The 27,781-nt window shown below is 53.1% G+C and overlaps 3 protein-coding genes and 1 long non-coding RNA gene across 4 annotated transcripts in view; 2 read left to right on the forward strand and 2 right to left on the reverse strand.

Annotated features, from left to right (window-relative positions):
- The window catches only part of LOC122379557 (palmitoyltransferase AKR1-like), a 65,137-nt gene extending 57,039 nt beyond the window's left edge, over positions 1–8,098 (reverse strand). Inside the window, exons 1-5 of the mRNA XM_043361844.1 lie at positions 7,845–8,098; positions 7,362–7,496; positions 6,948–7,115; positions 6,273–6,512; positions 373–455 (exon numbers count right to left, since the gene is read on the reverse strand). Of these exons, the coding sequence (XP_043217779.1) occupies positions 373–455; positions 6,273–6,512; positions 6,948–7,115; positions 7,362–7,496; positions 7,845–8,098 (880 nt within the window). The remainder of the gene's footprint in view (positions 1–372; positions 456–6,272; positions 6,513–6,947; positions 7,116–7,361; positions 7,497–7,844) is intronic.
- Positions 8,099–8,318: 220 nt separating this feature from the next.
- On the reverse strand, positions 8,319–10,520 carry LOC122379569. Its single transcript, XR_006256199.1, has 3 exons — positions 10,440–10,520; positions 9,899–10,047; positions 8,319–8,440 (listed from the first exon to the last, which is right to left on the reverse strand). It is a non-coding gene; the product is annotated as an uncharacterized LOC122379569 (long non-coding RNA).
- A 1,876-nt stretch (positions 10,521–12,396) lies between these two features.
- On the forward strand, positions 12,397–21,741 carry LOC122379576 (lysine-specific demethylase 7B-like). Its single transcript, XM_043361873.1, has 14 exons — positions 12,397–12,516; positions 13,803–13,888; positions 15,344–15,461; positions 15,655–15,818; positions 16,090–16,231; positions 16,444–16,636; positions 16,976–17,080; positions 17,428–17,573; positions 17,810–18,011; positions 18,218–18,728; positions 19,155–19,445; positions 19,718–19,908; positions 20,200–20,293; positions 21,200–21,741. The coding sequence occupies exons 1-14, from the start codon at positions 12,419–12,421 to the stop codon at positions 21,277–21,279; spliced, it is 2,421 nt and encodes an 806-aa protein (XP_043217808.1). The 5' UTR covers positions 12,397–12,418; the 3' UTR covers positions 21,280–21,741.
- A 638-nt stretch (positions 21,742–22,379) lies between these two features.
- LOC122379560 lies at positions 22,380–27,713 on the forward strand. The gene is made up of 2 exons (XM_043361845.1): positions 22,380–27,339; positions 27,600–27,713. The coding sequence occupies exons 1-2, from the start codon at positions 22,435–22,437 to the stop codon at positions 27,711–27,713; spliced, it is 5,019 nt and encodes a 1,672-aa protein (XP_043217780.1). The 5' UTR covers positions 22,380–22,434.
- The last annotated feature ends 68 nt before the right edge of the window (positions 27,714–27,781 follow it).

Raw genomic sequence — 27,781 nt, forward strand, 5'->3', positions numbered from 1 at the left:
GCACGTGCTGCCAGCGTGAGACACGCCACTAGGCCTACTCGCGCGTCTCTGAGACGGGGATAGAGACATGCTGCTTGAAACTTGACGGTAAAGAACTTCACGCACCGGTTCTTATGTAAGCTCCTTTGTCCTTCTAAAATCATGAGCTTTTACCCGAGAGGAAAAAAGTTATTATGTCCTTTGTCGGCTACGACATCACTTAAAAGGAAGTATGCGAAATAATTTCCTCTCAGTATATGCAGTGCGTTCAGGGTAAAATAAAACCATTTAAATATAATATCCGCTTACCTTTGGTGTCCTGTGTAGCCTCAAAAACCGTCCGAACACGCATACGACCGCATACCAAAGCGACAGGCTTCAACTAAAGGATACGAGTTTGCATGTAGAGCAGAACGCAGGCGACCGATGCGCCCAGAAGTGTCAGCACCAAGCCCAAGGCGAACCAGCTGGGAGCGCTGCGGGGCAAACAGCACACGACGATCAGTACGGGGGCAATGGTGATAGACCTCTGGCGGCTCCCGTGCTTCTAGCTAGTGATCTCCTTCGACGGCTTGCATCTCCCTCATATCCCATAGAGATTGGTGTGTTAATCATCCATCCATCAGACAATCGTGTCTTCGCACTATGTTCCAGCGTTCCGTGTTTATCCAGCCCGTTCCCGCAGTAGCCATGTCTCCTACCTGTATCTAGGATCTATCACGCATCTCCCTATCTGCGGTCTACTCTATTGATTTATATCTATCTGGCCCTTGTCCCCATAGAGATCTTATATACATAGAGATGACACGCCTATGTTAAAGCACTTGATTTCGTGGCGATTCAGTGGGTCTTTTTAAGCAAGGTTTTCTGGGGTGCCATGGCCCGTGACTTGCATTTTGTAAGGATTCGGTCAAGGAGATTGTGTTCACATCCGCTTATTTTTAAGTACAGTTTTTTGTCTAGCTGTGACGCTTTCGAGCGTTATAATTGAAATGAAATTAGGTATGTTTTAACCTTATGCTCGTATCAGGTAGGGGAGAGTGGGGAAAGATGCCCAGGGCTTTGCTATGTCATATATTATTCGAAAATGACGATCGGAAAGCAAAAACTTGGAGTTTCAACGGAAGCCGACATCATTTTTCTCCAAAAATATCACACTTTCGTGCCTGAAATATGATAACTTTTTTTGCTATTAAGCATTTTCCTGAAGATGTGAAAGGGGGCATCTTACCCCACAGGGTGGGAAAGACGCCCCCTGGGGTTGGGGAAGATACCCCCTGCACTATAAGTGACATAAATGGGCACGTGAATCGCCTGAAAGAATCAGTAGTCCCTTCGAGCCTGCAGTAGACACCAAACGTCATCGTAAGGGTCCTCAAAAGTAGTCGTAAGGGGCTTCAGAGGTCATCGTTAGGGCCATCATAGTCCAGCGCGGCCAAACAAGCCTCCGTGGTGGCGTTCGGAGACCACTGTGGGGCCCTTATACGTCTTCATGATGCTTGAGGGCCCTCCAGCCCATCGTGGGCTTCCATCTAGTTTCTGACCAATGATCGACCCTTTATATTCGGTCCCATATATCTGATGTATCGTGAGGAATATGAGAGTCGCAAATCTATAATTTCACTTATGACGTCACTGTGACGTCATTTCAAATGGGATCGACACCAAATTTGGACACAACCTCGGCTAGGTATTCAGGAAGATGTGTGCAAAGTTTCGCTTCTCTATCTCTTCGCGTTGCGACGATATCGTCGCAGAAGTAAAGGGGGGGGGCAACTATATGCCCCCCCCCCCCCCAGCGGCCGGCGGGTGGCGCGGAGGCCCAGCGGCCGCCGGGTTAAAGAAAGCGCGGTTTTGAGGCTCATGATTACATACCTATATAACTACAATGAAAACCGTAAGACGGTTTGACAAAAGTCAGTTTGTCAGTTTGGCCAACATGTCTTATTTTCTTGGCCCTATTTTGAATATAATTATTAGCATGAGGCTTACGGTTTTCATTGCAGTTATATACTTGGGTCATTAGAGTTTTTCATCAATAACTCCCCATCAAATTGAGTTAGCGAATCGGGAAAGCCACCAATAAACTCAGGAAGACCTGCCGATTCGAGTAATATGTAACATGACCTCTTCCAACCAGCTTCGTGATCTGGGGGAGCTGACCTGCCCTTGACCCGAGGTCAACACCTCAAGTTGACCTCACCCGAACAAAAAGTATACCATTCGACGCGCCTGAGCGAGGCGAACACGATGATGCCAAAATCGCGGCTCTCCGACCGTTTTTTTTTGCGAAGTTATGAAAAACTGAACCCTGGGCCCTGGTCACTTGACCTGACCTCATGAGGCCTTAAAATCGGGTACCAGTCCCTGCGTCTTGTAACGGCGCACACACTTTTTTTCCGCGACGCTCTAGCTTCATCAGGGGCGAAACGGCGAGGGAAATCGTACCAACCAACCCCCCCCCCCCCCCCCCGGCGGGCGCGTATGTAGAAAACCAATAGGTCCGGCGAGGGTTAATGTATCATTGAATGGGAACATGCAACATATGTATATTTGAGCTTGCACCGTGCTCAGAAAGGTTCAGAACAGCCGTTTTCACGACGGTTGACCGAAAGCGCCAAACTTGACCAAATCTCAAGGAACCTACCCTGAAAATTCCATGAACCTGACCCAAATGACCTTAGACCTGTAACCTTTTTTGGGGGAACATGTCAGGGCCAGGGGGGCCATAAAACATGCATCGCACAACCCTAGTAAATAGTAAAGTTGGTTCATGTGCTGACCCTTGGTGACCTGACTTGTGACCTGACATGGTATTATCAGTGACCTCTAATAGCAACATATATACTAGGCAACGTACGCCCTATTTTTAACATACGCGAAATATTTTATCTTTGACCTGACCTGTGACGTCATCGGTGACCCCGAGGTCAATGAAATTGGAGTTCCGTCGACAAATTTGACAGGGCTATCGAACTTCGTTTGAATGTTACGGATCCGTCCAGTAGTTTCGGAGATACGGGAGGGGGCAAAAAAATGCCCCCCCCCCCCGCGCGGAAGGTGGCCGGGAGGTCCACCGCCTGCCGGGTTGATGAGATCCTGAATGAGAGAGAATGTTTTTAGGCGAGCTTTTAAGGAATTCAATAAACACACAAAATGAAATCATGCTACAAATTTCATTGCTTACCTCAGGAATGAAATCAGCCAGGAAAGAACAGCAATATTTTTAACCAGTAAAACGCCTTTTGGGGCGACCAACGGAGCGAGCGAGAGGGTGGGCCTTGGACAAGCGAATTTGCCAGGGACACCTCCAACTAACTTGTGCACTGCACCCTACTAACCGGTCCCTAGCGATGTGCCAAATTTGAGCGAAATCGGCCTAGCCGTTCTCGAGATCTGGAAGCGGCACCCTGCACGTGCACACGTGCAAAATGGGTCACAACTGACTTTTGCACGGCACCCTACTAACTGGTCCCTAACCATGTACCAAATTTCAGCACAATCGGTTGAGCCGTTCTCGAGATCTGGAATCGACCCCTGCACGTGCGCACGTGCAGCAGCACCCCAACTCTGGCACATGGATATGTATTGCCTAGTGGGTGCCTACCTACATACCAACTTTCAGCGCAATCGGCCAAGTAGTAACCAAGATATTGCAACAATTGCAAAACTGACACCTCTTCGTTTTGCACGTGGCACGTGCATAAGCGGTCACCCACATGCATCGAGAATAGTCCAATACTTGGTAGAAGGAATGAAGCTACCCTAGAAAAATCATCGAATGTAAATCGGTCAAGTGGTTGCTGAGATATAAGCCTCGCAAAAGCGTAACCACGGCCGGCCGGCCGCTCATACTAAGAAATTTCCGTTAATCTACGAAAGACTACGCTTGCTTCGCTCGCTCCGTAATAATTTCTTCAGACTAACAATGCCTCAGCCATATTAGCACGCTACTTGCTGAAAATAAGTTGCTTAAAAAGACCCACTGAATCGCCACGATTTTAAGTGCATGTCATCTCTATGTATATAAGATCTCTATGCTTGTCCCCTCCCTCCAGGGGGGGTCGAAGTCTAGTTCATACTAGACTGGCAACCCCACGGCTGACGTCACGATCCCCAGCGTGACGTCACAGCCCCAGGGCATTGACCCCTTGAAGCTTGCAATATTTGATGGTGCTTACAGATACACTAAACAAAGCTTGTGCCTTGTACGTAACAAATGAGTCATGCTTCTACGCTCGATAATGTGTTTATTGTGTTTTTAGCAGATAAAGCAGACAAAAATTGTTCAAAGGCAGAAACAGCGAGGTGTACGCCAGTCGCCACGCATCGATCTCATCGCATATGGTGCCCCAAGAGGCGCAGCATTGCACCCGTGACCCCTCTTTATGTCCCTAAGGTCATTTCAGGTCAAGAATGGTCTCCAGCAGTTTTTTGTTTTACCGTAACCTTTGACAGAGATATGATTCTTGATTAAACAGCAACAAAAATACATTAGATGTGTTCAGCCCAGCGATACAGATCGACTGATATGCATTACGGCATTTTCCGGTCAGGACATGACCTGGAAATGAGGTAAAATTGTCGAAATGACTTTTTGTGGTCAATTCAAAGTTTATTTGACGCGTATTGACGAGAGGAGCACGTTTATCTGCATTTTGCCGGCGTAAAGTCTCATGGAAATCCGTTGAATAAAGTTTAGGTCTGCGGAGTCGGAGTCGGAGTCGATCGGCGTTGACAGTTTTGCCCGGATTCAGAGTCTTAATCGACATGCCATTGCTCAAATTCGTGGTCATCGTCTGTTTGCGGGAAAATATTACGTTCGGTGACCTTTCCAAGACCGATGTTTAAGCTGAGTTCCTGTTCATCTTCCTGTTTTGGACGAGCTTTTGAGTGTGAAAAGCAAATGGGGGTGGCTGCACCCGAAACTGCTTTTATTCACAGACATGTTATTTATAACCACAGTTCTGACCGGGGTCGGAGTCGGAGTCAATTTTGGAAACCAGAGCCGGAGTCAGTCGGAGTCACCGAAAATCAATCGACTCCGCAGACCTGGCAGGGTTGCGGAGTCGAAGTCGGAAATAGAGTCGGCTGGAGTCGATAGGTAATGTATGCCCGCAGTCGGAGTCGAAGTTGGTTTTTGGAAGCCGGAGTCGGAGTCGGAGTCAGAGTCACCGAAAATCCATCGACTGCGCAGCCCTGGACTTATAACGGTACCGAAATGAGCTGCTGTTGGAATGTCAAGTGTGTTCACACGATTTTCAGGCACCAGAATCTGCATCTTAGATCGTGAAATGGTCATTTCATGGCTTCTGGTTTCTAGTCAAGATCTGGTAGCCAGCGGTTCCTTAAAGTTCCCAGGCATTCTCTGGTTCTCTGGCGCCTCAGGTCTCTTGATTTCTCAACCTGTCGGCTGTCTCAACCGTTCACGGTTTTCTGAAAGCTTCTGAGTGGCGGCTCTTCCACCAGCTATAAGCTGGTTGTTTCGTGGTTCTTGACTTATAGCTAAACTTCTGATTCTCAGACAATTTATGATCGATCACACTTAGATCACAAGGATGCTTCTACCGGGATAAAAACAGATATCTCTGTGTATCATTCACTTTACCACCAGGGACTGGCGACTTGCATTCTGTATAACATAATAAGTCTTTATTCTTATTTCTTTACGCGCTGAAATTAACCACCTGTGTCTGGAACCATTATATGATAAAGTAAAAATATTATGCCAAAGCTAGATAAATTAGATGAGCCCCGAAATACAGGAAAATATCCAAAGAGCTTGTTTTACCCTATTTCATAACAACAAAACTATCTGCAAATACGAGATAGCGTCCTTAGCAACCGCCCATAGCAACGTGTTTGTCTGAACCACGCATCTGGAAAATTAAGTAGATACTGGATAAGTCGACTGGAGTTTGGTCAAAACTACACTGAATTTGATTTCGAAATGGCTTTTTGTGAATCAAATGTAAAGTGACTTATTATTTCCTTTCAAATTTTCATACTATTACAAAACATGCTTGTTTGCTCTATATTTGTAAAGAAACAACTGCAAGGACGAAATATCACGACAAAGTCTAGTACCTTGTTGGTAGGAAACTTCGTCCAACCTTATGTTTTACGGCCTTGCCTCCCTCTCTCAGACCATCTGTGCGTCTTCGGTGCGGCAGGTGGGCAGCTCGATTCATTGCGAGTCCTCTGTTCGGCTGAGGGTGGTGTAGGTGCGGAGTGCGCCTCTGACCACTGTCTCTGTTCCCAGCCCCCGATGGGAGAGCACCCTATCCACTGACCGGCTGGGGTGGCTGAGCCGGTGACCCTGGCCGCGCAGGGTGATCAGGGCAGTCAGCATCAGTGCCGGGTTCAGCAGAGGCGCCCAGTCGTCCGGCCCCAGCGAGCAGGCCGCCAGCGCCGCCGCGTAGGTGACCGCCGGCCTCAGCAGGCTCCAGAGCTGGGCCGGCCGCACGGACGGCGGGCCGCGGCCGGCCGCCTGCCGCCGGTACAGGTCGGAGAGCATCCGACCACATGGCGATCTGAGAACGGAAAAACAGTGCAGCACTGTGAAATACGAGAGAAGCCACGGCTCTACTGCGTGAAAATAGTGAGTAAGCATACAGCACGTGAACGTAACAGATACAAAGTGAGCGGGACTCGGCGGCAAGTGGCGCGCGGTATTAAGGCTACCTTAGCAGGTTGAAGTGGCAAGCACACCAAACAGGCCACTGGTGCCACCCAAGATTTGTAATGAGAACAGCCACGTTTCGCATCATATAAGTAAGAGTCGGGCCTTCCGCGGAAGTTGAGCATCATTGTTCGTATACAACTGAATGATCCTACCCGTCCCGATCCTACAGCTACGGTATTCCCTGAAGTCTTTCCATTGGAAGGCATCAGTGTGCTGCCACAACGGGGCCCCGGACATCTGACGAGTGTAAGTTGCCGGCCGACGGTCCGCCGGCCGGCCGTACCTGGAGACGGACGGCAGCTGGTGCGGCGCGCGCCCCTCGGCGTCCGCAGCGGTCAGCAGCTCGGCCGAGCCGCTGGTCACCAGCAGCCAGCAGACGTGCTGGTGGCCGGCAGCGGCAGCCAGGTGCAGGGCCGTCCGGCCGCCGGCGTCCGCGGACAGCAGCGACGGCCTGCGACATAGGGCCGAGGCAGGTAGGTCGGAAACATGGGACAGCGCTGCACTGCACACGACCTCTGAAACGGGGTCTGGTCAGAAACATGGCCTGCTACACGGGGGGAAGGGCTATGTCAAAGACACAACGCGGTTCCAACACGCTCGAAGAAATGCGGGATATGAAAATCATGCGTCTAACCCAGACGCCCATAGCGAAGGGGTGCGAGTACGGTAATACCTACATACTTATCCATACACCCACCTGGCCTGTTCGATCAGATATTTGACGGCAGCCGCGTGTCCTCCGGCCGCAGCCACCATCAGTGGCGTCCTGCCGTCGTCATCGGGGTCCGACAGGGAGAACCCAACTACTTCGCCCAGGTACTGGAGCACCGTGCTGAGGGAGGGAGTGGGCACACAGCGGTCAGTCCGACAGAGAGCACCCGAACACTTCGCGCAGGTACTGGAGGAGCACCGGGTACTGAGGGGAGAGGGTGGGCACACATCGGTCAGCCCGCAGAAATCACTCGAGAACCTCGTGCAGGTACGTACTGGACCACCATACTAAAGACAGCGCAACACGTAGCATCAATATCTCAGAAAATGGTTCACATAATGGACATCACGACATAAACCACGCAGCCAAACTCAACAGTATCTATCGATCTGTTCGCACGGCAGCTGCCGGTGACGCGGCAATGTCAGTGACCAGCAGAAAGGCGTCGGTAATTGAAGAGCCACTCACAGCTGGCCAGCGGCGGCGGCGGCGTGCGCGCAGCCGGCTCCGCTGGCGTCCCTGACACTGCCGTCGGCGCCGGCCGCCAGCAGCTGGTGCACCGGCCACAGCTGACCGCGCTGACACGCCGCCAGCAGTGGCGTCTGACCTGAGGTCACAGGGCTACACGGTGTCACCTGGGGGCCACGGCGGTCACCGAGAGCGGCGGGAATAAGCCAGAGCCAGGGAGGTGGATACTGGCAGACAGAGGCCGAAACTGACATCGACAGCACGCTGGAAGCTGACACTGACAGCGGCGGAAACTCAGACCGATGGCGGCGGACACTAATGCACACTGAGAGCAGCCCCAGATCAGGAGTTATTGCGCATGATTTGTAACGGATTTACTTCTGAGTTTACCGGCTGATTTACTCGATTCTCGTGAGATCAGCCAAAGGGAACTGCACAAACACAACGGTCCCGACGCTAGCAGCCGCTGTGAATCTGGTCCATCAGCTACTTGCCTTCTGAGTCCGGCTCATCGGAGAATCCACCTCGCTGAAGAATGGCACACACAACGGCCAGGTTGCCGGACAGGATGGCGTGGTGCAGCAGCGATCTGCCATCTGAAACAACCACGACGAACTGTCACACGAACCGACATCACGAGACACCCAGCCATCTCATAATTCAGGGACTTCGTTAGTCAAACCCGATAAACTCATCGGGAATGATATAGTTTCCGCGGTCCCATCGTAGGTTTCCGTGGCGCGAGTACCTACTGATCCCCGGCAATTTGTGCACGAGCTATATGAATAGGTACCGACTTGTACTCAATTTCACTTTCTTGTCCGAAGATTGCCGACGTGAATTCGAAATATCCTAAATAGCCAGACCAATCGTACGTTAAATTTAAGACGGTCAACGTGAATACCAAATCGCTCGTGCGATGCAAGCTGATGGTACGATGTTGGCGTGAATGCGGCCCCAGGACGGGCCTGCTGAGAGCGCCACCTAGCGGAACTGTGAGAAACTGGTAGATGGCGCAACCTCCGCCATCCGGGTCTCGTATCGCTGAGGACCGACGGCCCTACCATTATGGTAACTTTCCACCCCAAGTTGGGTCCCCACTCCCCACTCCCCAGCCAGTAACCGGAGAGATATCAGATTCCAACCAGTACTGTGAGATACCTAGGGAGTCCAGAAGACTTCCTGGCACAGGCATAGGGTACAACTTGCCATTGATACCCCGTGAGTCCTCAGGTCAGAATTTAACCTGGTAAGTGGCAGTGCCACAAAACCACAATGACTCATTTTTGAAGACCACAAGACCTTCTTAACCAAGCCCAATTAGTCAGAGGACCTAGATACAGTAAATAGTCCAATCTGGATAAACAGAAAGAACTACTTGTGAATATAACTAAGCAATAATTCATTTCACCAGTCATTTCCTGAGACACAAGGGGGTGTCCTCATGTGTGTGATGTCCTCATTATGTCCTCATGAACAATCATTGATGATATTATCAGTGGAGATCAGTGTATTTACTTGTCACTTGGCATGTGTGAGTTGGCAATGCAAATGGAACTAATCAAATAGAGACATTGCAAATGCAATGTCTTTTGCAATGTCTTTTGGAAATGCAAAAGACATTGTTCTGCAACAGGACATTGCTGTCCTGGCCTGGCAGGGCTACAAGTTACAACAGTGTGCCTATGCAGCAATCACCTAGTGCCCATCAAGTATAAATAAATAAAACAATTTCTGAAAGGGCAATGGGCATTGCTCACTGCTCAGGGCCCCTCCAGGTCTTATTTTAGGAGCTGTATGAATTAACAAATGAATGAGTTGATGCATGAATGTATAAGTAAAAAGATGAATCCAGAGCTTATAAATGGCTGAATGAATTAGGATCAAGCTGATTGAAGGTGTCAAAGATAGTAGATGATACGAAAATAAATCAATGAATGAATGAATGAACGAATGAATGCAAATGAATACCTAAAGCAAAACAATCAGCTGGCAGTCTGTTCATGCCTAGTCGTTAATCAGGTAGCATCAAGATCAAGATAGTTCAAACTCACCATAAGTAATCAACAAAGCATCTTGCTGATTCATTAGCAGCTTCTCAACATGGGAATCATCCATAAAGCTTAACTGCTTGATAACATTTGTTGGTGTGCCTTCCATTCCAATTTTCCCAGCAGGAGCCAAATCTGAATCAAACCTTGACCTGAAATGTCAATACCAATGATTTCATCCATGACCAATGTCATTTGTCAATGTTGACACATCTATCACTGTGACATTTCTTACAGTGCCTACCTAGTCACAGACTATGAGTTGCTTAAACTTACCCAATCTTTGTAATTACAAGTGATGACTCTCAAATCAAAATTGAAATAGGTGGATTTGCACCAATGTAGCAGCGCGCCTCTCGATGCTATATAGCATATAACTGATATTTATATATGCCCTGATACGAGGCATGCCCTGATATAACGGCAAGATATTAGTTATCGCAGCACCTCTACAGAGTCATTGTTGTTGTTGTTAGGGCGCGTCCTCAACAGCGTCACGGTTCTAAGTACGTAGTGTAACCCTTAACTGCCCTCGATAACACACTTTACACCGTGCATGAGTGTTTTGATCAGGTTTTGAGCACGTGTTGAGGTGCTGTATAGCCTTGGGTGCTGTGGTGGGCAGCCTTCGTGTTGTTGGTGTTGGGTGCAAGTTTGGTGCAAGGTTGGGTGTTTGCCTGCTCGTTTGGTGCTGCTCGTATTGACGTAAAAAATGGCAAAGTCGTTTTAATTTTTTTACGTTGTCGTTAAATGCTTGCATTTTAACACAAAATCAAATTTTAATAAATAATACAACCATTCAAATAAATGCAAACTGTACCAAAACATTTTAAACACAAAATTCACTTGAAAATAACGTCATTAAACTATTTTCAGTCAAAAGTTTTATTTTGTATTTATTTCTAAACCTTGCACTTGCGATAGTGTTGTTTTGTGTTTTGTGCTCCGTGGTTTTGTGTGTGTTTGTGTGTTGTTGGACGCGCTGGGTTTGTTTTGCCGTTTATTTTTTGGGTTTATTCACCTTTCGGGCATTATTGAATAGTGTGCGCATCATATTGAATTGCTTGTTTTGTGAGGGTGTACTGGGAATTATTTGTTCTTGATTTGTTCCGTTCCCAGAAATGAGAAACGTGTTGCTGTCCGAGGATGGTATTGGGGTTCCAACCCAACTTCCATCTCAATTTGAAATTATGTTCCCTTTGAATTATTTTCCCCCTCAAACTTAATAGCCTCTTACTTGTTACCTGGTCTTTTATCCTCAACAAGTCAGAGGGCTTCACGGCAAAAATGAAATGCTGATACTGCAGCACGCTGACGCATGCGCAGGGAGGGCTAATCACTTGTAGTACCTACTACCCACACTGTATAGCCAATCGCCATTACATGTGTGATGTCTCCTACTGAAGCATACTTTTATCTCCTACAGCACAAAATTTGGTGCAGTAGCTGAAAGCGGCAGAAATCAAAGTTGACTCCTGTATTTCTTATTGTATCGCTCCCGCGGTTTGTATGTTTTGTTAGTACCTGTCATTATCACTCTTCAGTGGCACACTACTATCTACCACATTTGAACACATTTTAATTATTATTTGAATGACAACCACCAGTCCACTTGTACCACAGTAGGTATTGCAGCGCATGGAGTGGGCTGCAGCAGTGCAGCAGCCCTCGGCCCCTGCCTGCCGATGGAGTGGGCAGAGCCAGGTGGCTGATGTTACCTGATTAAGATGCACACAGCACAAATCTATGCTGCTGCATTGGATATGACCAGCCCTTTGTAGTCTGTAGTCAGATTAGCAAATGAAAATGTATTTTTCCAAGGAAGTGAGTGTTTGTACACTGTACAGGCCTGGGTATAGCCCATAGGCATCAGCATAGGATTGCACAATTCCTATAAAAATATTATGTTACTCTTTCTGTAATCTTTCAACAGGCAACAAGGCAAGCAGTAAGCACCTTCCTGTGTGTCATCTTCCAGTCATCAATTTTTTTGGTCTAGTTCCCACCGATAATCCAGATCTGCTGCGAATGGCACATCAAAACATTTGCAAAATGACTCCTACAGACATGGGTGTCAATATCTGCAAAGTTGGGGGTGCCCAAGCACTTATACTGCCAATTGACCTGATTAGTAAGTGACTTTAACCTGTGCGATTGGTTGCAACTCCAAAGTCCGGACCTGTGAAGAAGTTGAAATGGTACAGGCTGGGTGCTGCAGCACCGTTTGACAGAAATCAACATCCATTCCTACAGAGGTACTTTATCGGAAGATGACACCTAGGGAGGTACCTTGGCAGAGGCTTTCTGGATTAGTAACATTAAAAGCTTGTGGAATCTGATCCTACCATCCTATGCCTATTGCCTATACTCTCTTGACTCATTTCATTGGAATTTGGAATGATATATTTACTTTTGCTGAGTATAGTTTAATGTTGACCTGTCATGTCATTTATATTCCCAATGCCCATTGCCCATTCCCCAAACTATTATACTGTGTTATACTTGTTTTCAGAATTCAGAAAAATGGCCTCCAGTGAATCACTCTGCACCTGTGGTCAGCCATATGACAACACAAAGTTTATGGTTCAGTGTGATATTTGCAAGGACTGGCTCCATGGACTGTAAGTAGCCAATTATCTTGTAATAATATATTAACTTTGAACTAGCTTTCTATAATGTGTATTCGCTTATAGGTGTTACCTATCTTGTATTCCAGCACACTGTATGTTTTGATCACTTGTGCTGCTTGGCATAGTATTTACTATTTAATGATGTTTTTTCTATAAATTTTCCTTTATAGAAATGTATAACTACAGGGTGATTTTTTTTAACTGTTAAAAAGTAAACGTCAATGGAGGTCCCTAAATCGAAAAATCTTGTGCAAAAAAGCAATGCACGTGATAGATAAATCTGGGACATTTTGTATGGTGTCATGATTTGTCCCTTTTAACCGAAGGCCTCGGCCCCAATGGAGCCTGAAAATGTCCCACCAATCGGGCACGCATGGTCCACCGCCGTTCAGTAAGGAACGACACAGAACGATGATTTTGAAGCATTGAGGCAGTTCGAAGCATACGACCATCAAGGAGATACCTCAGAAAGACGTTAAATAATGCAGGAACAAGCTTGTAGTCATAAATGACCTTCAAACGGTCCATCTGGCGTATGTGCAACCTCTGAAGAATCAGTCTTCAGGGAGAAACAAAAAACAGCGAATCAGACACCACCAGGGCCGCCAGTAGCAAAATCCTCGACCTGCCTTTTCTAGACTTCTAGTTTTTGGACCCAGTATGGCAGATATAACAAGAAAACATTGGAAATATCTGGCAGAGCTGAAAATGGGTGATAGGAGCCTTTTTAGTCCGCCTAATGAGCATGGGAGTCCATGGTACTGTTCAACACGTGCTCAGGCGGGCTGATTCGTGTCGGTGAGAGAGGGGGTAACTTCAAGCACAAGTAAAATACACGATGGGCGTTCCTTCACATCGTGTCTGCTGAAATCAAAATGTCCCAGAATGCTCGTCATGCTGGTATATAATTTTACCATATATATTTGCATTTTAACGCCACTAAACCTCATTACTTTTTAACAAGTAAAAAAAATCACCCTGTACTTAATGAATTGAATTCTTATAAAATTATGTTAATAGCCCCTAGGGTAAATAACACCTGCTTCAGCTTTCAGCATTTCATAACAGTCATGCAGTCAGGCTCTTTGGTTTTCATGCTTCTAGCATGCATTAAATTTGCAAAATAACTAGCTAAACCTACAGAAACTAAATTGCACAATCCTCACTGACACTAAGTGCTCTCTCTACTGTGCCCTTAAGTAGCTCTTCCATTTATTAATCAGCATATTTGAGTGATGCAAATGCTTTCCATTGTTATCTCCACTCTTATTTCGCAGATGTGTTGGCCTTCGTGAGCACCAGAGTGTTGACATTGACAAGTATCACTGTCCAAGATGTGAGCTGATGTGCGGCCCGTCAATATGTAAGTTTGTTTGTTATTCTGAACTGACTTGATTTATTCCTTTTTCTGCACATCTCATCATTGCATCACTTGGGTGTGCTGGATTATTGGGTATGTTGGTATTTATAAGCTCATGATTTCCATCCTCTAGGTTTGGTTTACATAGATAACTTAATCGATCTCTCAACTCATGAAATAAATAGTTGTATTCTTGTCCGCTGAATTTGCATTGGAGCGCTCACTGCTGCTCGAACAGAGCGCCGCGGTTCTTCATGGCCTGTCGGCGCTCCTCCAGCTTCTTCTTTTCGGCGGCCTCCTCGCGCTGCCGCTGGCGCAGCTTCTGGTGCTCGGTGCGGATGTCCTCGTCGTGGGCGTCCTTCTGCTGGTCGGCGATGGCCATCTGCTCGAAGCGGTTCTTCATGCTGCCGGCCTTGTTGGAGTTGTCGGTGAAGTTGGGGTTTTTCGAGATGTCGGGCCGGATGCCGTTGTCGTCCATGACGGCCTCCATGCCGCAGGCGGGCGGCGCCTGGCCGGCCGCCACCTTCATCCACAGACGCATAAACTCGTCCAGGTTGAGCTTCTTGTCCTTGTCGTCGTCTCCGAGCGCGATGATCTTCTTGGCGTCCAGATGGGTGATCGGCCGGCCCATCTTCTTCTCGCAGAACTTCTTCAGCTTGTCGAGGGTGATGAAGCCGTCGCTGTCGAAGTCGGCCTCGGCGAACAGCTCCTCGAGTGCGGCGCACTGCTCCCTCGTGTACTCCTTCTCCAGCTCTGGGTACGGGTGGGCGTAGCGCACGTTGGGGTCGGTGCGGCGCCGCATGTGTGCCTGACTGGTGCCGGCGATGGCCCGTTCCCGGTGGCCGAGCGCCTGGGACAGCTCATTGTCAGCCATCTTGCGATGCAGACATTTAGTGGTCAGTCGGCGGGAGAGAAGATAGCGCGATGCTTAAAATGTTTCGAAGTAATGATGCGTCCTACGCGTTGAATTTGCAGGTATACCTACATTGTTTAGTGCCTTACCTACATAGTCCCGAACATTTCCAGCCTTTTGCTTGTCTAATCAAGTGGTATTTTCAAATTTGCCGATAGAAATATTGAACGCAGCATGTAGGAAGAGTAACTGTTAATTTTAAATCCGGATTGATAAAGATAGAGCTTGTTCACGACTCTGAAATTTGGAAGAAAATGGACATTCGCCTGAACGTCGCCGCATTTGTAACATTTTTCCATTTTCTAAATAGGCGCGAGATTTTATTGCTAGGCGATTCCTTTTGGATGGTTGCTCGAGAGTGTTCCACTGAGGGTGTCTGGCTCACCTTTCTTCTCGATATTGTGATGGCTCTTCCTTGCTTCCTTTTTCGTAGTCCTGTTACTATTTCTAGTGACATATGACCACAGTAAAGTGGCCACAATATAAGCATGTGAAGCACTGAAAGCAAGCGGAATTTTGATACGCCCCCATTCTACCTCCGGCAGACAAGCAGAGGACCAACTGGCATCGGCTTGATCCGTACGAAGCGAACGCCGAGTCCAGGCCAGTGCAGACGGGCACTCCCATCTTCATCAAGGAGCTGCGGTCCCGCCACTTTGAAGGGTTAGAAACCTGTGAAATGTGTCGTTATCACTACCACTGACACTTTGCCATGTGTTGTGTCCGTGTAGGCACTAGGCAGCTGTAAGCTGTGCTGTAGCTGCCGATACTAACCGATGTTGCCGATACTAAGGCTGTGTGTTTCTGATGCAGACCCTGTGTGCTGATCCAGTGTTCATGTGTATTGTGCGGGCAGCGCGGACGATGTGGTGGTGCGGCTGCGCGGTCAGCAGCTGACGCTGCCCTACCTGGCGCAGCACGGCTGGGAGCGGCCGGTTCTACTCGACTCGGTCGAGGGGCTCGGCATGCAGCTCCCGCCGGCCGCCGGCTTCACCGTGCATGACATCGAAAACTACGTCGGTACGTTGGCGGACTGTCCGCACAGCGAAATCGGGAGGGTGGTAATTACTTGCATTATGTAGTTTGTCTTCTTGTCAGAGGATATTAAATACGTTTGCGGCGTTCAGTAACCAGCCGAGGCTATTACAGGCTATGATCACGGGCTGGACTTTCAGTAACCGACTGTGGCTTCGATAGGCTCTGAGCGTGTCGGGGACGTTCTATAACCGACTATGGTTTCTCCAGGCTCAGCGTGAGGTGGGCGTTCTATAACCAACTGTGGCTTCTCCAGGCTCTGAGCGTGAGGTGGACGTGATCGACGTGGGCCGCCAGCGGGACATCCGTCTGACGATGCACGAGCTGGCCGACTATTTCAGCAGCGGCCAGCGCTCCGAGACGCTGAACTGCATCAGCCTTGAGTTCAGCGGCACCGGGTCAGTCGCGGAACCAAATGGGCACAGGGGTAGTGGGGCTTCCGGAGTCCGGACAGATTGTAGGAAATCGAGTATGTTTATTTCCTTTGGATGTTGCCTTATGTTCGCACGCTTCTTTATGTAGTAATTATGCGCTACCAACTAGCATGCCTATGTGAAATGACTGGCTCATTTCCTGAGATATGACCCGAGCTGACCTCACCCTCTGACAGGCTCTCTGCGCTGGTGGAGGCGCCGTACATCGTGCGGAAGCTGTGCTGGGTGACCTCCCTGTGGCCGACTCCGCCGCCCGAGGGCGTCGAGAAGCCCACCGTCACCAAGTACGCGCTCATTAGCGCCGTCGACTCGTACACCGACTTCCACGTGGACTTTGGCGGCACGTCCGTCTGGTATCACGTGCTCCAGGTACGACGGTACGAGCGGTGCCACGTGTTATTGTGGGTTGCAGCCGAACGGTGCCACGTGCTATGGATAGATTAAGCCCCTGAAGGTCCGATGCGACTCAAGAGAATACTAGCCCGATCCTACCTTGCTGAATGACAACTGGTTCAGTCGAATGTCGGTCATTGCCACACGACTGTGGATGGTTCTCTGACTACACGTAGGGTTACATGCTAGCTGCCTGCTGTCAAGATGTTGAGTCTCATGAACAGTCCGTGCTATACTCTCCTAACCGCGTATCGCCCCCCACCCACACGGATCTCCTGCTGCCTGATACACCGCCATGACTCCGTACGTTCGCAGGGAGAGAAGATATTCTACCTGATCCGGCCGACGGCGTCTAACCTAACACTGTACCAGCGCTGGCTCAACTCGCCGACACGCAGCTCCACATTTTTTGGAGACCAGGTGAGTCGGCCAGCACCCCTCTTCTCCGGAGTGTGGGATCGGTCAGACGCGCAGGTGAGCGAGAAAATGGTGCATTTGGAAACGTTTGAACAGTGGCCACCATTTGTGCCACCTCTTCACTCATGCATTGTGCCTTTACGTTTGCCGAAGAAAAGGTAATAGGTATGTAGATTGTGGAGTACTATCAGTTGCAGCTAGGGGCGTCATGTGTGGGTTCGTAAGTGCCTGCACCCGGCTGTAACGTGTAGGTCGTTGTCCCGTGCCCTGCCGTCCCTGACATGCTGTGTGTCATGACGGTCGTTATCCCTTCCCCTGTCCGCACTAACCGTCCCCTCCGTGACGCGCAGGTGGACGCCTGCAGCCGTCTGTGTGTGCGCGCCGGCCAGACGCTGCTCATCCCCTCTGGCTGGATACACGCCGTCTACACACCGCACGACTCGCTGGTCTTCGGCGGCAACTTCCTCTGCAGCCTCAACGTGCCCATTCAGCTCAAGTGAGTGGCGTGGATCGTCATGTTCTAAATTGTGTCGTCGATGTCAAGGCGTATCTCAAAATTAATATGTAGCTTCCACCGATTAGCATGCAAACCTGCTATTTTCCCATCAGGAATTCAAAAACAATTCACAGTGGACACCGAGTCTAGCTTACCGTCCTGCCTGACTGTCTCACTATCCTTTCTCGGTGTCTTACTATCCCGTCTGAGTGTGTTCCTCATCACCCTGTCCGCAGAGTGTACGAGCTGGAGAAGAAGAGTCGCACGCCGCTCAAGTTCCGGTTCCCGTCGTTCGAGACGTGCCACTGGCTGGGCGCCCGCCGCCTGGTGGAGGAGATGCGCGACTACAGCGACGCCAACCAGCGGTGTCCCACCTACCTGGTGCAGGCCGGCCGCAGCCTGGCCGCCCAGCTGCGCGCCTGGGCACACGACGCCTCGGTGAGTCGGCCGAGCGGGCCACCGCCACATCTCCCAGATTCAGTCACTAGTTTATCGAATACTGCATAGTTATTGACCAGCAGAATTAGGAATATCGCATAGTTGTTGCTACGAAGTTAACAAATTCTCGCTGTACCCTTGTTTTGTAATTCGGTGAAGTGTTGGTGTTTGGCTTATCGTTGGCGTTTTCCTGCTCACGTTCGCAGTCGGCCCGGCGAGGTGTGGAGCCCATACCTGCCTTCATCAACCCTAGCAAGCTGATCAAGATGATCAACAAGGAGGTGCGCCACGCGGAGAAGTACAGCGCGCAGGCGCCGGCGGTGGCTCCTGCGCGGCCCGAGCGCCAATCGCGCCGCCAGGTGAAGAAGCGACCGCTGGGCGCTGACTTTGTGGATATCTCGGAGCGCTCCGAGTTCGAGTCACTGCTGCAGCAGTCGGCAGCGGCCGAGCGTCGCACCGAGCCGGCGCGCCGGCTGACGGTGCCGCGGCCCGTTCCCAGCCCGGCGCCCGGCCCGGCCAGCGGCGCCCACCGCGCCCCGCCGGCCGCCGGCGGCGGTCTCAAGATCCGGCTGGGGCCGCGCGTGCAGCCGCCGCCCGGGCTGGACGATGATGACGAGGAGGCGCCGCTGACCATCGACGACTCGGCGCCGGCGTCCCGGCGCTACGGCCGCATCCGCTCCGTGTCCATGGACAACCCGCTCAAACTGCGCCTCTCCAGTGAGTGCGGGGCGCCGGTCGGCAATGCGCCACATGGGTTTTGGTAACGGGCTTTTTGCGGGCTGTTTCAGTTGAGAACGGTGTAAGTTATGGTAAATCGTAGATCCTACAGGGTCTTTCATAATGAATGTTACTTTTGAAAGAGCTATTTCTCAGGACATATATGTTCCTCGTGTAATATGTACCATCACATGAAACAGAAACACATTAGCGTTTTTGCACACACAACTTTCATTTTAGTGCTCCTCAGGAATTTTCCACTGTATCGCCCTTAATTAAGGCACACGTTTCGGCCCTCTGACGAAGGTGTCGACAGATGATTTCACCAATTTTGTGGCTGATGCACGACTGATGGCCGCTGTGCCATCAGGAGAGTTACCAGAGTCTCTCCACCCAGTGTCCACCTAACTAGCCCTCCTTCCCCAGTCGACGGCCGGGCGGACCCGGCGCCTCCGCCGGCCTCCAACGGCATCGAGGAGCTGCTGCGCGCCTCCAGCGTGGCTGACGGCGGAGGAGGCGGCGGCGGCGGCTCGGACGGCACGCTGCCGGCCGGCCAGGCGTCGCCGGCCACCCGGGACGCCATCGTTGGCATGCTGACCATGAGCCGCGCCGTGGTGGAGCCGGAGCCGGCGCCGGCGCCGGCGGCTAAACGCAGCCGGCCGCGCTCCTACTCATCAGATGAGGAGACGTTCGCCGCCACGCAGGACGACGAGTATGGTGAGTGGCGTCTGACGACACTGTCCGGGCCGGGCGAATGCACAGCTGTTACTTACCGAAAACGATGCTAACTGATGGTCCTGCTCGAGTCGAATCAGAATCAACGTACTGTACGGTAGCCTGTGTTCGTATAATTAGTATAGTTATACCCGTACCCTGTCCCCAGTGGTTTGTTGACTAATGGAGCAGACCTGTGTCCATGATTATCCACCCGCTCACCACGTGATGCGTCCTGCACGGACCACCAGCTGACGCTCCGCCCGGTCCCGCAGTGTACCCGGCGATCGACGACTCAGATGACGAGCACGTGTTCAAGCCGCGCGGCCGGCGCCGCGGCGACGAGGCCTGGAACCCCAAGGCGCGCGTGTCGGTGAACGCGGGGCGCAGCTCGCGACCGGCGCGACCCAACGCGGCGCGCCGACCGCCGCTGACGCCCCAGTCGGCCGGCCACCGGACACTCGCGGTCAGTGGGGGGGGGGGGGACTCTAGGAGAGGGAGGGGTGACAGCAGTCACAGTACTGAGCGGTAGTGACTTGGGAAAGTTGTCAGAGTGGTAAATATTGTATTATTCGGCTGTCACATGAAGTTGGTGGTAATCTATATGCATTATGATTCTTTCGTAGCGTTTTGTGGCTAAGTGATCCACAAGCGGGTCGCCACTGCCGCGACCATTTGCCTCACGCCGTGCGAGCTACGTAATTCGATACTGTTGAAATGCACTGCGCGATCCTCACGTTCTACTGGCTGTTTTCAGTCGCTGAAGAAGGTGCAGCCAAAGAAGAGAGACCCGCAGCCCGGCTCTTCCAGTTCGGGTCTCTCGCTCGGAGGTGGCCCCGACTCTGTCAAACGTGAGTCGATGACGCCACCAGCTGTCGTTTCTGGCACCACGGACGTACAGGAACTTTGATTAGTGAATAAGAAGGCTATTCTGCTACTTCATTGTGTCATTAGCAAGGGAGATAACGGATAAAAAGATGACGAGTCATCGTCCAATGACTTTGTCAGGAACTCAGCCCAACTGTTCGAATCCCCTCTCGGCTCTGGTCTTGTTCTCAAATCAAATCTAACCAAAAGACTGTGGATTAATTGGCTCCTCACGTCTTATTGCCACGATGTCAAGCAAACAGACAAGCAAAACTGTGCAATGCAACGACTCGATATGACGATATGACTCGATTGCGACGTGAGTGCAGTCGCTACCCGTTAATACCTCCTTTAATCCACGGTGAGGCCATGGGTACAATTAATTGCCGCAAAAGGTGTTAAGTAAATTTCGGTGGCTAAAAGAGGTCCATGTTAGAGGTAGGACTGCAGTCCCACCTCTAGATTTTGGCTGTTCGATGCAATTTAGTTGGTGGGCCTCAAACAGAACAGTAGTTCCATTCTCAGCGTGCAACAAATTGCGCCTAACATGTTTGCCGCGGTGCGAGCTGACGAGCCGGCAATGCAGTCCGACTCCGAGAGCCCCACCACACGGACAACGTTCCGGTCCCGACCGAATCTACCGCGAGGGTGCGCCGCCGCCGCGGCACAAGCCCCACATCGACCGCCGGTCACGTGATCCACGGGTCACCAATCAGGGACCTCGCCGCGCCGCGCCGCCGGGTAGGCTGCGCCGCAGCGCTGCTCGCTGTAGCAGCGGCGGCCCGGCGGACGGTAATTACAAATATTCACAGACTTTTTATCGTTGCGATAATTCACTGCAGCTTGGATGTTTCGCTGATGGATGTTTGAATTCCATGTCTCGTTTGCAGGACCCAAGCCGAAGAAGGGAATGGCGACCGCCAAGCAGCGTCTGGGCAAGATCCTGAAGCTGAACAAGATGAAGTTCTGAGGAGGCGGCGGCGCCGGCGGGCCTTGGACCGGCTGTGATGTCCCACCTTGTGTTCAGAGGGCGCCGTGCGGCCGGCGGACCGGGGCCGGCGTCTCCCGGCCGTGGCCACGCTCGCACGGTCAGTCCCACCACGGGTGGCTGTGTGTACGTTATACGTACGCGCTCTGCGCCGCCGATTATGACGACGATCTGCCCTGGTAGCCTTCATCGCTCATGTCCATAGCGGTGGCGCCGTGGCCGGCCGATGCGTGATACATGAATTAGTGCACCGCGTAGCATTCATCATCCTCATATTTACTGGCGTCAGACTGCGCCAGCTTTTTGTTATCGGATCATTCACAATTTACGTTGTGAGTAACAAGTAGGTCAGAAGCTACCTGCAGCTTTAAGGCCTAACGGCAGTTCATCGTATGTGTCCAGTGCGTTCTGAATGAATATTGTATGAATACGAATCTATCGCATTCATATTGCTTATCATATCGCTTAGCAATATGATAAGCAATATGATATGAATCATATCGCTTAGCAATTGATGCTTAGAGGGGTCGGACGTGTTTGAAGGGGCTCTAGTATTTTGTCATTTTTTACCGTAACTAGATTGTGTCACGAGCTGAAAATAATATAGCGTGGTTAGGAATTTAACGTAGAATGTTTAACTGTAATTTATAAAGTTTAATGTTGTGTAACTTGCCAGATATAAGCGTTTGAAAATGGTAAAATTTTGAACTTTAGTTAAAAAACATTGTTGTTTGGACTGCTGATCCACGCTTGATTTTTGCCAAAAAGGCTCGTGGATATTAACAACGCGTAACTGCGACTAAAAGCTCCCACGAAATTAAAGCCGGCAATATCGTTTTGATATTGCCGTACGGATATATCCATATATGTCGTATGGATATATATGAGCTGATTGCACCGAAGAAACCAACGGGGAGATGCGTTGAATTGCTACTGTATGAAGTCGGCCCACGAGAAGTAATCAAGTTTCTCTTGGGATTGCTATTGTCCGGATGGTGTAGCTTTCTTCGCTCTTCGTTTTGAATATTTGTTCGACATCTTTTACCCCAGTGCAAGATTATGCTCGGCCACTCTTTTCCAAGACTTCATTTAATAACTTGAACTCAAGCGCAATGACCCGGAGATTAACCAGCAAACATGTCACATAGGTACCCTTGCGGCGCATGCAGCCGGGGTGTCGGGAGCGGCTCAGTTCAATGCCACCAATGTAGCCGGTGGTTCCATGGCCGCTGCGCAGTCCTCAACCGGTCGAATTTGCTGCGACTCGCGAAGCTCCACACGGAATGGAGATGCACCACCTGCCAAAATACTCCTGTCGCCCAGCCCTGCGACCCGCAGCGTCCTACCTCCAACGGCGAGAACAGCCCACAGCCGCCTCGCGACGCCTCAACACCAGCCTCCTCGCCGTCACCGACACCGACCAGCCAGCCAGCGCGAGACGCCTCACCACCAGCCTCCTCGCCGTCACCGACACCGACCAGCCAGCCAGCGCGAGACGCCTCACCACCAGCCTCCTCGCCGTCACTGGTTCCGGTCAGCCAGCCACCTCACGACGCCAGAGACCAGCCGTCCACCCAGAGTCCTGCTGAGTGTGTCGCCTGCTCCATTCGCAGCCGCAGGAAGACAACCATCACCTGCGGCTCCTGTAGGCAACTATGGCATACTTCCTGCGCTAAGGTCCCTGCAAGGAAATCCCATCACCTCCCTGTTTGGCATTGTCCTGCATGCCTCGGCCGCGAGTCAGCCCAGCTCTCTGACGCTTTCAACGGAAGAGAGGTTCCAGACACTGGCGTCGTCGAAGGACTGGCAACTCTAAGGAGAAGCACTAAACTAATCTCGCGAATACCTAAAGGCGTAAGGCCCCTGGTGGCCGATGCCCTATGCAGCGCCTTAGAGGATGCCCTTAAGCTACGCACAATCTGCGCGTGGTGGACCTTCCTGTCTTTCGCGTTCTTCGCGCTACGCACACCAGGAAAAGGCGATAATAATGTCAGTGCCGCAGCGAGCATCAGGCAGCAGCTCTCCAGCCCCAACCAAACCATGACACCAAACCTGCTTCCCGAACCACCAACAAATGACTCAGCACGAGAACATCAAAAGCCTGCCACTGACGCCCTGGCCCGTCGGATCCTCGGGAAATGTGCAGATGGCGACATCCGGGCGGCCCTAAGGCTACTGACCTCAGACGATACAGTTGCCGAGCCTGACGCCGAAGTAATCGCCGAGCTAATGCTGAAACACCCAGCAGCTCCCAAGGACGAGCTTCTGCCGCCACCGCCCGCCCCATCAGACCCAGGGCCGCTCACGGTGACGCCGGAGGAGGTGGAGGCCGCTATCAACTCGATGCCTCCGGGATCATCAGCAGGCCTAGACGGCATCAGGCCGCTACATCTACGCCAGCTTATATCCAGGGAGGCGGCTGAGAGCGGCCGCCGTCTTTTGCACTCTTTGACGGTACTCACCAACCTGGTGCTGGCCGGCGAGGTGCCGGATTGTGCCAGGGACGCCCTTTTCAGCGCCTCACTATGCGCACTCAGGAAGAAGAGCGGCGGATTGCGGCCCATTGCAGTCGGGAGCGTCTACCGACGCCTGCCATCCCGCATCGGAGCACGCTTCGTGGCAGACAGCCTTGGTGCCGAACTCCGTCCTGTCCAGCTCGGGGTAGGAACGCCCCTGGGCTGCGAGGCGGCGGTCCATGCAACGCGCAGTTTCATTGAAGCCAGCCGACAGTCAGCTGCTCCACACGTGCTGGTCAAACTTGACGTGTCAAATGCTTTTAACACGGTGCGGCGCGACGTCTTCTTGACCCGCATTAGGGAGCGATGTCCGGAGGTGTACTACCTAGCCTACCAGGCCTACAGCTCACCCAGCCCACTCATCATCGGAGGGCAGACCATCGCTTCGGCCTGCGGTGTCCAGCAAGGCGACCCGCTCGGACCGGCCGCGTTTGCTATCGCCATTGACTCCTGTGCCAGAGCAGTGTCAGCACCTCTGAACATCTGGTACTTGGACGATGCAACGCTGGCCGGTCCAGCCAGCGCGGTCGCTGCTGACATCGCAACACTTCCAACAGCGCTGGCAGCCGCTGGTCTCTCACTGAACGCGTCCAAGTGTGAGGTGGCCTTCATTGGCGCTGAAGATTCGGACCACCGCCACGCTGCCATCGGCGCCATCTGCTCTGCGCTGCCTGACGTCAAAGAGACTGAGCTCACAAACCTATCTCTGCTTGGCTCTCCCCTGACCGACGGCAGCATAGGAGCAGCAGGGGAGGCAGCCTCTGCTATGGTGCAACGCCTCTGCACCCGGCTGCGCGAGCTAGACAGCCACACTGCGGTGTTTTTCTTGGCGCACCACGTATCGGCACCGCGTCTGACGTACCTGCTGCGCTCCGCACCGGCGTTCAAAGCCCCACACGTACTCCAGGCTACTGACGAAATGGTGCGCAGCACACTAGAAGCGGTCTGCAACGTGGCCATAAACCCTGCGGCATGGGAGCAGGCGTCGCTTCCAGTGAAGTTCGGCGGCCTGGGCATCCGGTCAGTCGAGGCACTGGCGCTACCAGCGTACATTGCGTCGGTAAACGCAGCACGCCCCCTCATCCGTTCCATCTGTCCGAGTGTGACTGATGAACTCTCAGACACCTTGGAGACCGCAGTCAGCGCGTTCCTTCATCGCACAGGGGTGGACCGACAGCAGCTGCCGGACGGTGAGCTGGTCAGTAGTCAGCGCGCGTGGGACACCGTCGCCTGTACGGTGGTCCAAAGTCGCCTACTGGTACCAGCCAACCAGATCGACCGAGCTCGGCTCATCGCCGCCGGCCAGCCGCACACAGCGGCCTGGATCCAGGCGGTGCCGGTGCCGAGTCTCGGGCTTCACCTCGACGACGAAACCGTCCGCGTCGCTGTGGCCCTGAGACTCGGCGCCCCGGTTTGCGAGCCGCATCGGTGCCGTCTGTGTGCGCGCCCCGTCACCCCGCTGGGACATCATGGCCTCTCCTGCCAGAAAAGTGCGGGTCGCCACTTGCGTCATGCCCACTTGAACGACGTGGTGCGTCGCGCTCTCTCCGGCGCTGGCTTTCCCGCCATTCTGGAGCCAGTCGGCCTCGACCGGGGCGACGGCAGACGACCGGATGGCATCACCGTCTTCCCCTTCCGCGAGGGCAAGTGTCTGACGTGGGACGCGACCTGCGTCGACACTTTCGCCGACCACATAGCGGTGGAGTCCGCACTGAAACCGGGTGCAGCTGCAAGGCAAGCCGAAGAGCGAAAGCGGCAGCGTTATGCGGACCTAGCCAGGAGGTATAGCTTTGTTCCGGTGGCACTGGAGACAACCGGTGTCTATGGTCCGGCCGCCGCCGCTTTCGTCCAGGACCTGGGGAGACGCCTGGCAACCTGCACGGGTGAGCGTCGCGAGACGGAGTGGCTGCGACAGCGGCTGTCCGTGGCCATCGCTCGTGGCAACGCGGCCTCCGTCCTCGCCACCGCTCCCCAATCTGGCATAGAACAAGCAGGCCAAACCCGCAGGGCTGCCTCCACCGCTGGGAGCAACCCAGGGACGACGCGCCGGTGGCCGCGGAGCCACGCGGTAACGGCCGCTACGCCATCGGCTAGCTGTGCGCCTGAGGTCGAAACCAGCGGCAAGAGGAGCACAAGAGCCACGCCGCCCAAGGCAGATTCTCCGACTGAGATCAACCTGGGCAACTCGTGCTACCGGCGCGGCCTGGTCAACCTTGGGAACACGTGCTTCATGAACACCGTGCTACAGGCGCTGTTCCATTCAGATCAGCTGCGCGGCGAGGTGCTGGCAGCGCGGCCGTCCCCCTCCCGCCCGCACCTGGCGGCACTACAGCGAGTGTTCGCCTTCCTGGCGTTCTCGGAGCGGCCCGTCTACAGCCCGGGCGAGTTCCAGCGGACCGCTCTGCCGCCCTGTTTTGAGCGGGGCCGGCAGCACGACTGCTCAGAGTTCCTCCGATGCTTTCTGGACGCCTTGCATGAGGAGGAGCGGTCTCCGGCAGCTTCCCCTGCCGCACCGGTCGCGGTCCCGCCGCCAGTCCCTCCAGCTGCTGCCGCCGCACGCACCAGAGACGACTCCAGCGTGCCGGGAGCAGCGGCGATGGAGCGGCCGCGGTCCCGGCGCCGGCACCGTTCCTGCGACACTGCGCGGGCCGGCGGGAGATCGCCGCCGGTGCAGCTCTCTGACCTGGCCAGCGACGATGTGGCGATGGCAGAGCCGGCCGGAGACAGGGCGGAGCGGACTGCCGCGGAGGGGGAGCCCACAGAGTCACCGGACACCGGCGGGACGCAGCAGACTGATCCGGACGGCCAGGCGCAGGGCGAGGTGGTGCGTGAGCACGGCACTGGCGATGCCGGAGCTGAGGAGCCGCCCGCCGGCCTGGTCCGTCGGCTACTGACCGGACGGGCTGAGACTACATTCACCTGTCTCACGTGCGGCGGCGCTTCGCGCCACGAGAACAGCGTGACGGACCTGCACCTGGCTCTGCCGGAGTCGGTGACACGGTCACTGACGGCAGCTGCCGCGGGCGCCAGGGGAGCCGAAACTGCGCCGGCGTTCGGCCCCGCGCCGCGGCCGGTCGGTTGGCGGGGCACGCCACCGACGGACAACCAGACAGAGGTCGAGCTAACCGTATCGCAGCTGCTGCTCGACTACCTGACGCCGGAACGACTGTGCGGTGATAACCAGTATTACTGTACCAAGTGCACCGGCCTGCGGGACGCCGAGCGCCAGCTGCGACTGCTCTCTCCGCCAGCCAACCTGGTCGTCTCCTTGATGAGGTTCGCGGTTGACCGGCGCACCGGTGCACGCCGCAAGGTTCTCACCCCTGTGGAGCTCACCGAGTGGCTGACAGTGCCGCTAGCCACCGGCCCGCCCGCCCAGTACCGGCTGTATGCAGTGATAGTCCACGCGGGCCATTCGCTGGACGCTGGCCACTATTTCTCATTCTGTCGCGCCTCCGGTGGCGGTGGTATTGATGGGATGGACGATACCGGCTGGTGGCGGCTGGACGATACGTCAGCGGTGCCGGTGCCGGCGGCCACCGCGCTGGGCCGGCCGCGCCGCTCCACCGAGGCAGCCTACACGCTGCTGTACCGGCTGACCGATGCAGCGGTGGCGGGGGCGGCGGGCGGCTTGTCGGCGCTGGCTGCCCTGCCTGGCCCGCTGCGAGCTGCCGTGGAACAAGACAACGCCGTTTTCCGACGGGAGCGGCAGAGCCGGACGGCCGGCGCACTGCCGATGGTCCACGACGGACGGCCGCCGCCGGGTGCCGGCTGCGGCGGCGACAGCGGGCCCGGCGTCCCTCGGATGCGTCAGCCGACGACGAGGCGAAGCGGTCCAAGCAGGAGAACGGCCACAACGGCGTCAACGGCCAGGCGGCGCCCCTGATATGCGTCCGCTAAAATAAAGTGCTGTGTAAACTGTAATATGCATATTATGTATTGACTCGTATACCTTGCCAGTACACTGT

This window comes from Amphibalanus amphitrite, unplaced genomic scaffold (genome assembly GCF_019059575.1).
Source record: "Amphibalanus amphitrite isolate SeventyFive unplaced genomic scaffold, NRLGWU_Aamphi_draft 000080F_arrow, whole genome shotgun sequence".
Taxonomy (NCBI): domain Eukaryota; kingdom Metazoa; phylum Arthropoda; class Thecostraca; order Balanomorpha; family Balanidae; genus Amphibalanus; species Amphibalanus amphitrite.